Genomic DNA, 14,514 nt, shown 5'->3' with positions numbered 1-14,514 from the left:
GTGTGTGTATCTATGACAGAGATAGACAAACAGACAGAGACAAACCATGACTGACTACAGCAGGTCCGAGGGGACTGTGTGTTTCCTGTGCCACTGAGCAAATGACATCTTTCTGCTCCACAAACACTTGTTCGCATTAAGATCTGCTGGGACCACGCCAGAACGATGTGCATTAACCATGTGTATATGTGTGTGTGCATACAGGAGACGTACCAAAGTCCAAAGAGAAATTGAAGATGCAGTCATGTGGCAACCTGTTTGTCCCCTTTTGAACTTGTCTCAAGCCAAACTATTAGAGAAACAACCAAAACACTTTAACACATAGCTGAACAATTATTTTTGCTCTTACACATTTTCCCCTCCAAGCATCTAAGTTAGTCCCTGTGTGTGTGTGTGTGTGTGTGTGTGTGTGTGTGTGTGTGTGTGTGTGTGTTTACAGGCGAGGTGGACTGGCTGTGCTTACTAACACGGTGGGCTGTATTGAGAGGACGCCATCAGCGATTGCGCTCACAGGGCCTAGTGGTGACAGCTTAAAGGCTCTTTTCTTTATCTCTCCACCCTCTTTTCCTTGCAGACACGCCTCCTCTATGTGTGTGTGTGTGTGTGTGTGTGTGTGTGTGTGTGTGTGTGTGTGTGCGTGCCAACTCTGAACTGCACAGCTAAAGGCTCCCGGTCATTTTCCATTCCAATCAGGGGTACCGGCTGCCCGGCCTCCCTGCGAAAAATCTCTTACAAGCTGAGGAAGGGGCACAGTGAACGTCAGCAAACACACTTACAGATTCTTAATTGCAAGCCAGGAAACACTTAATCCTGCATTTGAGGTTCCAGAAAATACTTGTGCATGTATAAACTCACACCAAAATATATAGCCAAGGACACTTTGCGCAAAAACAAGCCGAACGCACGCACGCACGCACGCACGCACGCACACACACATCTACACAGGGTCATGTGGGGCGGCCTTGGGCAATAGGAGGAGGAGCAGAGGAGAGCAGAGTCAGCCTTGCCCTCAGCCATGGCATCCTTTCCTTGCCAGCTCCATAAGCCTTCAGGGACTGAGGTAGAGGGGGTAAGGGGGGTGGGATTTATCCATTCCTCCTCCCCCCCTTTACAATTCACCACTTAAAAAGCACACAGACACACACATAGACACACAGAGCCCAGGCCTCCGAGCAGACAGGCTTACAAAAGGGGTGAGATCACTCCCAAATAAAGGCTTTGTTAGTGTGCCAGTGTCAGTGTTGCCCTCTCTGGCCTAGAGAAACCTTGGCAGTAAGGTTCAGCTTTTCATTGGAAAACAAGTAGGGCAGCGGAGTGAACGCTGCGATGAAGAGTATAGTTTCAGGAGGTACAGCCAGACTAAAACGCAAGCATATGATAAATAAGACCCAGAGAGAGGAGTGAGAAAGCATCTGGCCCACTAGCCTGCTTTGCTATCATGGGACAGCGCACACAATATTACAAAAAAAAAGTAGCCTGATGTATGGGTGTTAGAAATGCAGCCACTAGCAAAAAAGTCCTGTTTAAGTTTAGAGAAAAAACAGGAATGAAAAAAAAAGAAAAACACTCAAAAAAGGGATATGCCAAGTTAGCATGATGTAGCCCCAAAGCTAAAACTTTCCACATGTAACAGCCTGGACCTAGACTTCTGAAAAGAAGGAGAAAAAAAATGCCAGGCCTATCGATGGTGTCCATGGCAACCGGACTGAGATCATGGAGAGACCGTGTAGCCCTGAGTCAAGTGAAACCACCTCCTCACCGGCTCCCTGCTGTAGCCTTTAGACAAGCCGCCATCAAGGTGTGAGGAAATAGAAAACAGTCAGGAGAGAGCGAGTGAGAAAAAGAAGTGTAATGTATGAGCCCGCAGGTGTTTCAAACCAGAGTATTCTCATTCCTGTTGTTCTGCGAGGTCCCAGAGTGGAGACCCGGCCTAGACAGCAGGCCAGACACACACACACACACACACACACACACACACACACACACACACACACACACACACACACACACACACACACACACACACACACACACACACACACACACACACACACACACACACACACACACACACACACACACACACACACACACACACACACACACACACACACACACACACACACACACACACACACACACACACACACTTTATTTTCTAATTTTACAGATACAGATAGCTACTTCTCCCTCTGACCTCTTTTAATTTTCTCTCCCTCCTGTTTCAGAGAAAGGGAGAGAGAGAAGAAGGGAGTGCTCTCTTGTTTCCTCTCCGGGACTAAACAATCCCAGTCTAATTTATTTTTTGAGGACAGATTATGTACATGTGTTAATAGGAAAGTCGAATCAAATTAACTATAATTAGTCAAAGTGAGAAGTGAGCGGAGGCAGAGGTATGTTACATTGGAGAGTTGTACAACGTATTCACCCCCCCCCCCCCCCCCCGCACATCCCCACATTTCCTCTGCCACCTGCTGCCGTGCACCCTTTGACGCCACCCTCTCCTGAGTTCTGTCACCCGTCACGCTCACTTCAACCCTCCTGAGCTAAGACTGTATGTGGCACGCAAACATGCAGACGCACAAACTAGTCGTGTTGTGACACATTTCCACACGCACTAAAAAAAAAAAAAAAAAAGGAAAAAACTGTGACTCAATTTCACAAGCGGCAGATCCTGACTCCTCACATCTCGGGACGTGATCTTGTATCTTGATCTTGATCATGTATATGGACAGAAGCTGCATTGCAGGGTTGCATGACTATTACGAAAACAAGCAGTGGGGGCAGAGGAGAGAGGGTACTGATCATCTGCCACGCTTTCTTGGGCCTACTACCCTTCTGTTTGTATCTAGCACAATGTATGTGTTTTAAACACGTAAGTCACTACGTACTGTATGTAACCATCAATACCAATTCTAATCATTTGTCAGTCATGGTTAATGCTAAACAAAATCTTGGGATATTTTTCAATAATGGTCCACAACCAGTGTTAAGCCTAGGGTTAGGGTTATTATTAGATATAGAACAGAGATAATTACTACCTTTTATTCCTACATATGAATTAAGCTGCAAAATGTCATAGAGCCAACATTTCTCGTAATGCATATGGAATCTGGGTTCCCCGTCTAATTACATTAGATTCCTTTTTTCAAATGTCCATAAGTCTCCTCCAGAGCCACAGATAACATTACGCTACTTCTTTTACAGGCTGAACGGTAATCTGTGATCAATATCAAAATGTCGCACCATCAACAAGGGACTACTTGAGATAAAAAAAAAAAAGTGTCCCTGCTAATAAGGTCGAAAGCGGCATTCAATCTGTCAGTAAGCTTGGCTTCATTTGTTGGCCACATTAAATTGAAAGCTTGTGTTGGCTGCAGCAGCAGTGACATGAAGCCCACCGCTGCGGTAAATCATTAGCTAAATGGCTAATTCTACGGATTAGCTTTCCTGGCAGCCAACTGGCCAGACAAGTTAAAGGTGTTTTATTTTAACATTAAATGATTCCATCGATGTGACAGCAGCCATTTGGTTTGATGAATCGTTTCCAGGAAGATGGATTACAGATAAACATCTGAAAACAATGGCATACAGCCAATCTAATGATGAAAAATAAACATGTAGCATACAGTTGAAGTAGCATTTTTAATCAATCCTTCCTGATTGATGGTCCTGAAAAAAATAAGAACCAACACACAGTGGTGTCACCGTTTCTCCTTAACAATGTTCTACGTTGAGAATTAACCTGATCATTAATTCAACTAATTCAATTGTGAAACGTTCCTTTATTTCAATATCTATTCTGATTGGTTGGACCAAATTAAAAGCTTTTTCCTGACCTTATAAATATTAACTGCAGACACTAATGTGTTCATTTTCCTCTCTACAAAATCGAGGTGTTTCTTGTACAACTATAAATGTCAATAAAAAAAAGTTAAAATACCATGAAGGTGAACTAACTAAGTCATGAGAAAGCTGACTCCTCATCACAATGAATTTAATAAATCTATTTGTGCAGCCTCAAGAGTGTGGATGTTGGATTTTCCACCTTTCAGGTAAAGTGACTGAAATAATAACTCAAACTTTGCAAAACACGACCAGTCACAAAGTATGGATTAACAACCTCTTAGGGTATTGGGAAGAACAAATTAGGGCAAAATAGTTTGAACTTGTAATAGCCTTTGGTCTATCTGAAAATACACATTTTTGTCACGCTTTCCATGAGCACATACTCTAAAACACAATGTCTCTGTGTGTTGGTAAGTTCAACTCACCTGCATGCTCCAGTAGCATTTTGGCGATGTCCATGTGTTTGTTTAGCAGGGCGTCATGCAGTGGGCTGACTCCACCCACCTGGTTATTGAGCACAGGGGCAGGGCGGTGACGTAGCAAAACCTCCACACAGGCTGTGCTGCCATGGTTACACGCTTCGTGCAGAGGCGTCCAGCCCGCGTAATCTACGTGGCGAACAAACCGGGAACATACAAAAACAATACTTAGTACTATGAACGCTGCAGTAATCTGGAGAAAGACAAACTGTTGCTATGTACAGTATCTTTAAAACATCTGATGGTCAAATATACCTTCTGAAGATCGATATTCAAAAAACTATTTTCTGACGAGAATTTACAAGGTGAATCGTTGCTAACAGCATTTAGCAGCACAACAGCTCTGTTTGTAACACTGATACTGGAAAATGTCAGTGATCGGAGAGAGTTATGTTGACGAACCAGCTCTATTGCAGCAAATAGCTAACATCTTCGCTAAAAAAAAAGCTAGCAGTGGTGAACTGGAGAATATTACAGAAAAAAATGACACACTATACTTTGTATAATTTTAAAGTTAAATATTGCTAATTAAAGTGAAACAGTTCATACACAAAGCTCAATACTTCACATTAATGACAGCCAATGTTTAGAAAGTTAATATGAATTACTTATTTGTCCTTTCCATTACCTTCAGACAAAAGGACACCAGCTTGACTGAACCTTGGTTGCTAAAGTTTGATTAGCTGTCATGAAAATGTCATTGGATGGTTTAAATTCTTGTGTCGCTTCATATGTCACTAATTTCCATGTACATATTACAAAATCTGCATTTCAAGATAAAATTCTTCAACCATGTACCCAAATTGTTCCAAAGTTAGGGATTAATAAATCGTAAAGAAGAAAACATGGATTGTTTAGAAAATATCTTAACAGATAGTTTTGTTTGTTAACAAAGGATTCCCAAAAGAAAGCCTCCTGCCTCCTGCCTCCATAAACCTGGCCTGGTTTTGGTAAACAGTTTTGGTGACAGCGGTAACAATTTTTTTAAAAATAGTTCCGCCCGATCACATTTTGGTCGTCACCTTTCGCATAAGCCCCCTGCCGAGATGAAGTTAATTCAGGCGGCTGTTAAATTACGTTTATAAAAATCGGAGAAACCTTTTGAAACGGCAATACATTTCCATTAAAGAAGGGCGACTCATTATATTTGACCTAAAAGGGACAAAAGAAAGTCACTCTGAAATATCAAAAGGCATTCAATACACTTAGTAAAGTCACAATAAAGCCATAAATCTGCACTTCCAAACCAACCCGCTCTTCTAGACACACCCTTTACATTTAGCTAAAGGTTAACCTCAATGATGACGCACACGCACTCCTATTTCTTCTCTGCTATCCTTTTTTCTTCGATGTTAATCGCTCTTCGAAACCCCAGAGCAAACAGTCGGAGAGAAGTGAGGTTACAGAAAAAAAAAAAAAGGAAAGCTAGAATGTCTTACCTTTAACGTTGACGTCTGTGCCAGGAAGCGCCAGGATCTGAAGCACTGTTTCCACTTGGTTCCTCTTGCAAGCTCTGTGGAGGAGGGTCTCTCCTTCGACCAGGACACACACAACGGACAAACACACCCAACAGAGAGGAGAGGCGGAAGAGAAGAGAGAAATCCCAAATTAGGGTGTGCCCGATGTCCTGCCCATTGTCCCCCTCCATATGTTGAACATACCAATAAAATACCAAAGAAATGTCCCCTAACATCACGAAAAATGCCTGACCTAAAAAAGTGCGACCCGCCAATGAGGTTGCGATTTAAGAGTGGTGATGAAAAAGGGGGGAGATCTTTCAAGGGAGGAAAAAAAAATTAAATATGGAGTTGGACTAATTCGCCTCGCTCTTTGCTTCTTTTATAGACACAGGGATTTTCCACTTACACTTCGAGTCAGACAAAGTTAATGTCGGGGGCAGTCAGCGAGTGAATGGATGTAGCAGTGAGAAAGTAGACTCGCTTCCTGTCCGCTCGTCCCTGTATTGTTACTTGAGAGGAAGTTATGGTAGACAGCCCACGCACAAAGCTTCCAAAAGGATTCTTCACAGATCCAGGGTTCAAAAGCTCTGCTGGGCATTGCCAGTGTCGCCACGTGATATTTAATCAGCAAACTACCAGTGAACAGGCATGGAAAAACCCTCTCAAGTATTCCATTTACATTTTTAAACACAAATTTCCTCCACTCTCATCCCCCTTTTTTCACCTCTTTACCCTGTCCCACACTTTCTCCTGATACAATATTAAACCAGGAATATATTAGCGGCCCAGAGCCCCCTCTTTTCATGTATGGCTGAACTTCAGAGGGAAGTTAAAGGCCAAGCATGAGTGGCTCTGTGCTTGCCAGTATAATACAGAACTGCAAAGCCCGTAATAAATGCTTTACTAGCTCTCCCCAGGAAGCCACGCCTGTACAGGGGCTCCACTCCAGCGCTCACAGTGCACAGACTGGGGCAAAAAGGAGGTGGAGGCGAAGGGGGGGGGCATGGGGGTGAGAATGAAGACGCAGGAGAGAAGGAGAGTAAAAAGGGTTCCTGCATTTCAAAGCATAGAAGTTATAATAAAGAATATTGAAAATGCTGGATGCTTTTCATTCTGAAGAATTCTTTTCTTCCGGGAGGTGTCTTTGAGGATGCAGAAGATGCATTAAATGCCATTGAGAGGGAGCAAATAAAAGGAGTAGGGGAATAGAGAACAGGGAAATGCAAGAGCGGTTTATCAAATAGAAGATAATTTCTGAGCTCCTTAGATGTGATGCAAAACAGTCGGATGTTTAAAGGTTTGCACACACTGTCTGGTGCTGATAATGTCCACTTCAGAAACAAAATACTTACTTTACATACATACAATGTTTTATAATATTTCTCCACACAGTGTGGGTGTCAATTTTCCTACACAAACCTTTACAATAACTCTATAGAAAATGTGACAGTTTTAGTAGTACACCACACGTATACCACATATCATATGGACCTTAGAGACTTATATAACACACACATATATATATATATATATATATAAATATATATCAGTAATCACTGGGCACACTTAGAATAATGCTGTTCAGAACTAATGTCAAATAAAGAGAGATAGTCATAAATAGACAGTCAAGAAACAGTCAAGACATACAGGCAGCAGACTGCAGCTTTTACAAACACTTTGTTAGGTGATGCAAATGAAGGTTCAATATCCATGTGTGAGATTTCAACTATTTCAGAAACAGTATCACATAAGCTGGGAGTTATTGTTCCAACAGTTTGAACAAAACTAATGACTGAAATAAAAAAGACAAATCAGAAACAAGCTCGTGCTAAATGACTCTAGCTTTACTACCCAGTGTAATGACCCACTGTTCTTTAGTGTTATTAAGACAACAATATATTCTTGTGGAAAATATGTGTTGCACTGTAAAATTAAATCGCCTACATTTTGCACATGTATCAGCAGAGAGCAGACATATTGGCAGTTGCACAGTAAAGATAATGAGGTCAGTCACATCTCAAATCAATAATTCCAATCAAAAATAAAAAACAAAACTCCAACAGAAGGCAGAGTCCGGTCCAAACTACAGGCTCTAATGAGTAAGCTGCAGTGTGTGGCACGTCACTGTTCTACATGGACAGCTCTGCTATTACCAGGCTCTAAAATGCTGTGATTAAACACCAATTCCACTACACCACATGTGTACACATCCTCGCAAATGCCAGGGCCAATCCATGCACTGTTAAATCACTTTAATGGCTCCAATTTGGACACAACGCCTCTATTATAGGGGTAATTGCATGCTCAGCATTTACAAGCACGGAAAGGATAAATCCGCCTGTCCTTTTCTATAAATCCCCTGTTTCACACTTTAATAGAAAAGTTAAATGTATGTGTTGCTCTTTATATCCCTCAGTCTGCTCACTTTGCTCCTGTAAAGTGTTGCTTGGCCCAACGATCCCCAGATCAAGAAGCAGCAGGAAGCCTGTAACAATGCTATTTGTGAAGAATGTGGTCAAAAGTAATCCAGCGCCATTTATGTGATATATATTCAACTCTGAGAAGACTTGTGCTGTTGCTGGGTGAAAGAGCAATGGTGATATGTTAACATATCAAGATTACTGCAGCTTTAAATGTACCCACATTGTTTTTACAAGCATTAACATAAGAAACCATCATTTGAATGTATTAGCTAGATGTTCAGAGGTTTGGATTGTACATTGGCTTAGACAAAGCTGTCTACCAAATGAGCAAATGTAAATTAAATAGTCTGATCTAAATATATAACCTCCGCCAAGGATTGTATGTTTTTAAGGCCCTGTTGGTCTACAGAGAAAAGACACCAGCCTGATTTCCATGAAACTTTCATGAAATGAAGCAGGATGCATCATGGGCCACGGGAGAAGCCATTACATTTTGGAGCTGGCCCAGATTTAACTTGAGTCAGTACAAATCTGACTGACGAAAAAAGCAATAATGCTAATACAATTTTAATGGTATTTGATACAAAAAAAAATTGCAGCATTGAATGGGTCCTTGCATATGTCAAAGTTGCAGACTGGGATTGTTTTGTCCAGTGTAAAAGTACAAAGATGGCTTAATGGTGGGGCTTTGTTACACGGCTTTTGTCACATCTTTGTGTTAAAATAACTGTATGAGTACTTTTTCTATTCCAGAACTTCAGACAAATGCAGGTGATTAGATGATGAGGCTTTAGCCAGACACAACTATTTTTGTAAACTGTTCATACGGCTTTGGAAATATATGAAAACATATTTAGTGGCTGTGCATCCAGATTTCTGTATTACAAAACACCAAGCTGTTGGCCTTGACCAAAGTCTGAGTACTCTAGTAACACTTTGGTATAAAACAGGGGGAGGACTGGTATATTAACTTAATATTTCTGGGAAACATTTTTCACATTTTTCCTCCAAACAACCGTCTTTATTCAGGTTTCTCACCAAAACCTCAATTTTCTTTTTTGTGATTTCGTTACATTTTCCTAATAGTCATTTTACTGACCCGACCTTGAACACATCATAATGTAACGTTATGTCACCTCGTTTATTTAGCCAAATAGGTTTTATCCTGTCAATTCCAACATAGACTTTCTGTAAAGTTTGGGTGAGATTACAGAGGCTGTTTCGATGGAAGAGGAGGATGAGTGACCCACAACCGCAGTAGTCCAAGTTTCATAAGACAATAGATGTATGTGTGTGCACCAGAGATTTCATGTAAAGATGCAACTCTTATTGGATCCATGAGACTCTATAGCAGCATCAATACCCTAATTCAAAAAGAACAGTGAGCCTATCCTTTAAATTATGCTGCATGATTGTTGACTTAAAGCTGACATGAAACGAAAAGCAAACAGATTTTAAGCAGTGAAAAACACAGCAGTCTTGTCTGGTTTAACACTCTACATACAGCGAGCATATTCAGGCTGATTTAGATTGAAATCTCTGCAGAGCTTCCAGAAGCAAATACAGAACTGAAAAGTTCATCTCAAATCCCTCAACCCCTCTGAGCTACTTTGACAAAGATTCAGAGGTTCCAGGAGGCAAGACAGATGCTCCAAAGCAACAAAAAAAAAAGAAAAAAAAAGTGCAGCATATAAGAAAGCAATCCTACATATCTGGGTGAAAAGCCTGTAAGAAAAAGAGAGGAGGAGGAGGGAAGAGAAAGAGAGAGAGATGGGGGGGGTGAGGAGCAATGGGATGAGAGGGCGAGAGGGGAGGATGCTGTGCCGATGGTTCATCAAAAATTAATGCCGACCGCATCGGTATAGAGATCACGTAGTGGAAAAACAACACATGCCAACAGCCTTGAGTCTCCTGCCTCAGCCCCCCCCCCCCCCCCCCCATCCCCTTCTCCCCCACTCCCTCTCCTTTACCCTCCACCCCTCCTTCGCACCAGCACAGGGCCTTTCTGATCAGGTGGAGGGGGGAGATATGAGCTCTGACACCTTCGAGAGTTCACACAGAGTACCATGCCTCTAATTGCAGGAAGTTCCACCAGTGCAGCCCTTGTATATCTGCAGCACGGCCCTAATTGCTGCATTTAATATCCCTAAAACAGAGATCTGAGGCACACTGTGCGTACTAATATGTGCGACTATTTAGTGTGAGAAAGCCATTATTTCTGTCCGCAACGTTGAATTATTTATCTTTCTTGAAAAGGTGAGTAAGACATAAAGGAAAAAGAAAAAACAAACAGGGTTTCATGTCAACGCAAACGGAAGAAGTACAAGAGGCGGCGTAATACAGGGAGTGGTGATGCGGCCCAGAACATACACGACAGGGCCGGATTTTGCAGCCGAGTTGGCCTCACAGCTGACGAGACGGAAGTGCGGTCTGATGCAAATCAATCACTTTCGCTATACATTATGTGCTCTTCATTAAACTGAAAGTGATGACAAAGCTATCATGTATCTCCTTACTGATGACCTGGTGCTGTGCAACGGTCCATTAAAAGTCCGCTCCTCGCAAATGTGCAGCTATATTTGAGGGCATGCATGTGTTTGAAAATGTGTGTGCGTCTTACCTGCTGCATTGACTCTGTTCAAACCTCTTGGGGTGTTCTCTTTCTCTGGATTTGTTTCTCTCACCAAAGAGCTCTCAGTGCTGTGTGGAGAGAGAAGCATGAGGTCAAAGGGGTAATAGGAAAATAGACATGTATGCTCTGAACCTATTTAAATAAGAGATTACCCAGGATCCACATAAACTAGTTTCAGACACCGACCACTCCAGCCTGACACAGAGGAGACCTCGTTGTACAGAAGCAGGCATCACTACACTTTGAAAAGTTCCAATAGAAAATTGATCCCTTGTGGCTCTGTAACATTCCATATGAAATCTGACAATATCCGTCAAACTCCCACTGTTTTGGCCACACACACACTTCACACGCACACAACCATGATTCCCGTCTCCAAAGCACTTTTTCTCCCACTTAATGCCTCAAACGTACAGACGGGGAATCCGATGCGAGCAAGCACATTAGGAGGAATAAATAGTAAAAGAAAGTGAAGCCTCTTCAAAGTAGTGGCGTGCTAATAGCTGTGGGCTGTCACTAGTCCTGTGAGTGGGTACGGGAGATCTGCCTGCATGAAGCCTGACAGGTGTCTTCAGTGTATACGCCTGTGCGTGTGCACGTGCACCGCATGGAAGCGGAGTGCCATCCGTATAACAGGGAAGAGGCTTGTTCCCTGGTAATTGGCTTGTTCAGAAGCCAGGAAGGAGCTCCCAGCAGTGAGGAGGAAACACACGTCCTGTCACGTTGCTTGTTATTAGCAGGGACAAGGCTGAGAAGAGATGAGTTGAGCTCTGGGTGTATATGTGAGTGTGTGTTTGAGAGGGTCCATAAGAGGGTCTTGGATAAGGGCGTACCATTTCACCCGAGTGTCCCCTGTCCATGCTGGCAGCAGTGGAGGTTGACAGTACTTGGCTTGTATACACTCGAGTCTCTACTTCCCTCATGGTCTACTTTAGGAGACCAGCGTGCTGTCAGAGGCCTGGTTATCAACTCTGGGCCAGGGGGCGCATTGTGCCCTTGGAGGTTGAAGCTCAGAAACTCGTTTGCAATCATGAAACTAATGGAGGAGAGGATGGATCTGATCTAGTTATAGGCTTTTCTATAAGAAACTGTTTGGAGCTTTGTGGCTGCTGTGATTTTATCTTTTTGTAGATCCTGCCGTGTATATTCCTGTGTACTATGCTCGAAAAAAAATGTCCCCTGACTTCCTTTTACCTAGGAAACGTAGCAAGAGTAAACTTTGTTGCTATACTTTGTTGTGTATGAGACATCAGAATGAATTCCAGCATGTTTATAACCAGTTAAAACCTCCTCACAGTACTCTTAGATCCAGCTGACACGGACTATATACTGGTCTGTTCAGAAGACACGGAGCCAAACTAATAACATAGTCAAATGGTTTGTAAAGATAACCAATGCACAATGCTCGATTAAGCCAGAAGGGAGGAAACCTCAATTTAATTACAGCTTCCCTTCTGCTAACAGCACTCACTGCCACGCAGCCAGCCGGCAAGTCAAACGACCATCTAAACAGTCAGTCAATCAGCCGGCCTGTCTGCTCGGTATGGCTTGGATGTGTGCCCTGATGCCAGCATGTCTGTTTGTGCAGAGGAAGAAAACTGACAGTCTCTCATTTATAGCTACCACGGCTTTATGTCACAGTAAAACAATGATAACGGGGTCATTTGTCTGCTCTCTCATATATGAATTGTTGCTGTTCAAAAACAATTTAAAAACCAATACTTCCCCTTTGAAGCTACATTTGTGCTATCTAAACTGAGACTTTTAAACATTTCGTTTTGCCTCTTTTATCTTGAAGGGACTTTAAGTTGCTGTTTACTGCTTTAAAAAATATAGCTGATCCCTTTAATACAATATCAAAATATATATTTATATACAAATGCTGAGAAAACATACAATTGTCCTCAAACTGCTTGCAGATGACAATGATGGATGTGCCAGACTAAATACTTCAACATAAGTTAATTAAAAGTGTCATCATTGCAAAAAAAAAAAAAAATAGGAATGTCATAACTCTAACCATGAAACAAGAAAAAAAAACTAAATTTCCCTCTGCTTTCTGTCCTCACTTTCTCAGAGGCTTTGTCATTTTGATGTTATTCTTTCTTTCAGGGTCAAATGATTTTACACGCCCCTTGGCATTTCTTTATCTCACACTCACAGATTGTGCTCCGTGTCTTATGAAGCTCCTCTCATGTCTATGTTAAATTAAGTTAAAACCTTAAAAAAGGTTTGTGGAAGGGCAGAGAGTAGAAAGCGAGCAGTGATGGAGGGAAAGAGGGGGATCTGGTCAGAGCATGAACCAGTAGCCTTCACATGAACCTGCTCCCCGGTGACTCTTGCCCTTCTCCAGGCCAAATACCTGCTGGTGGAGCAGCAGATGTCTGATACGAAGTAAGGAGTGTGTGTGTGATTGAAATCAAAGAGGGATTTAGTATGTGAGGGCAGATCAAGAGAGGTGGAGAAAGGGAAGGTGAGGGCTGAGAGTTGGTGGTCGTAAGGGGAGACACAAAGGCCTGAAGAGATATCCTAGTCTGTCTATCTTGTCCGAATCAGACACTGCACTGTGTGTGTGTGTGTGTGTGTGTGTAGGTGTGTGTATGAGGAGGGTTCTAACCTCCCTTTGCACCCCTCCTGTCAGCCAGCACACACTGATAGGATCAGACCTGGGCATGACCCATCACATGCCAACTCCTCACGCTCTGTCTGACCTCCATTTGCCTCACTCCTCCTTCTTCTCCCCTCAGTCCCTTCATTCATGCATCTCTGCTCCTCGCCCCTTCTCACCCACCCGAGCACCCACACACACACACACACACATTACACATTACACACACTCCTCCTCTCTCCAGGTGTTCCCTTTGTTGCTCTTCACTCACATTCCTCATGGGGCCTTGTACACTTTCACCCTTGTTGCCTCAATCTGTCTACCCTTCAATCTATGGGCCCAAAAAACTAACAATGAAGACAGAGTTGAAAAGTTCTGTTATTTAAGACACACAAATACAAGCCAAGAGAAACAGATCAAATGAAGACGGATACAGCTGAGTTGATGTAAAAAAACAGAAAGTGATAGATTCTATTACACAGCTTCTCATTAATCTGATGAGCAACATGTATACTGTAACAACCCCAAACTCCAACTGTCTAAACACTTAAATATGCCCTCTGCTTTAAAGACACCTACTTTTGGGGGAAGTTAAAAATCACACCGATAGAGAAAGTTACGATGAGGTCTTCAAAAATGTTTTCCAAACTCTTACAAAGTTGGAACAAAGAGCATATTTGGTGCACTTGTGAATAAATTGCACCAAATGTCATTTGAAATTCCAGGTTGATCTCTAAATGTCAGTAAATTCACTTGAGCTTTGATAGTTTGAAATAAAAAGTCTTTACCATGAAACTCACAGAAAAAGCACTTGAAGGCTGCTGTGGCTCAGTGGTAGAGTGGGTTGACTCTCAGTCAGAAGGTTGGCAATTCGATCCATAAGTCCGGCAGTCGAAGTGTGAAAGTGTCTTTGAGCGAGACACTGAACCCCAAGTAGGTCCCCAAAGGCATGGACAGGTGTGTGGATGTCTATGAATGTGACGCGTACTGCTGGCCAGTTAGGCAATTTACGTAGGAGTTTCTGCTATCAGTTTGTGAATGTGTGTGAATGGGCGAGTGACGT

General features: G+C 42.5%; 1 protein-coding gene across 2 annotated transcripts in view; it reads right to left on the bottom strand.

Annotated features, from left to right (window-relative positions):
* Positions 1 to 14,514, bottom strand: part of slf1 (SMC5-SMC6 complex localization factor 1) — a 31,099-nt gene that overhangs the window by 9,991 nt on the left and 6,594 nt on the right. For both annotated transcript variants that reach the window (XM_020652381.3, XM_065965426.1), the window contains 3 exons: positions 10,832 to 10,911; positions 5,768 to 5,860; positions 4,275 to 4,457 (listed from right to left, as the gene is read on the bottom strand). In XM_020652381.3, coding sequence (XP_020508037.1) covers positions 4,275 to 4,457; positions 5,768 to 5,860; positions 10,832 to 10,911 — 356 coding nt within the window. The remainder of the gene's footprint in view (positions 1 to 4,274; positions 4,458 to 5,767; positions 5,861 to 10,831; positions 10,912 to 14,514) is intronic.

The sequence above is a fragment of the Labrus bergylta genome, chromosome 2 (assembly GCF_963930695.1).
Source record: "Labrus bergylta chromosome 2, fLabBer1.1, whole genome shotgun sequence".
Taxonomy (NCBI): domain Eukaryota; kingdom Metazoa; phylum Chordata; class Actinopteri; order Labriformes; family Labridae; genus Labrus; species Labrus bergylta.
Note: the sequence above shows the minus strand (reverse complement) of the source record. Positions and strands in the feature narration are given on the sequence as shown.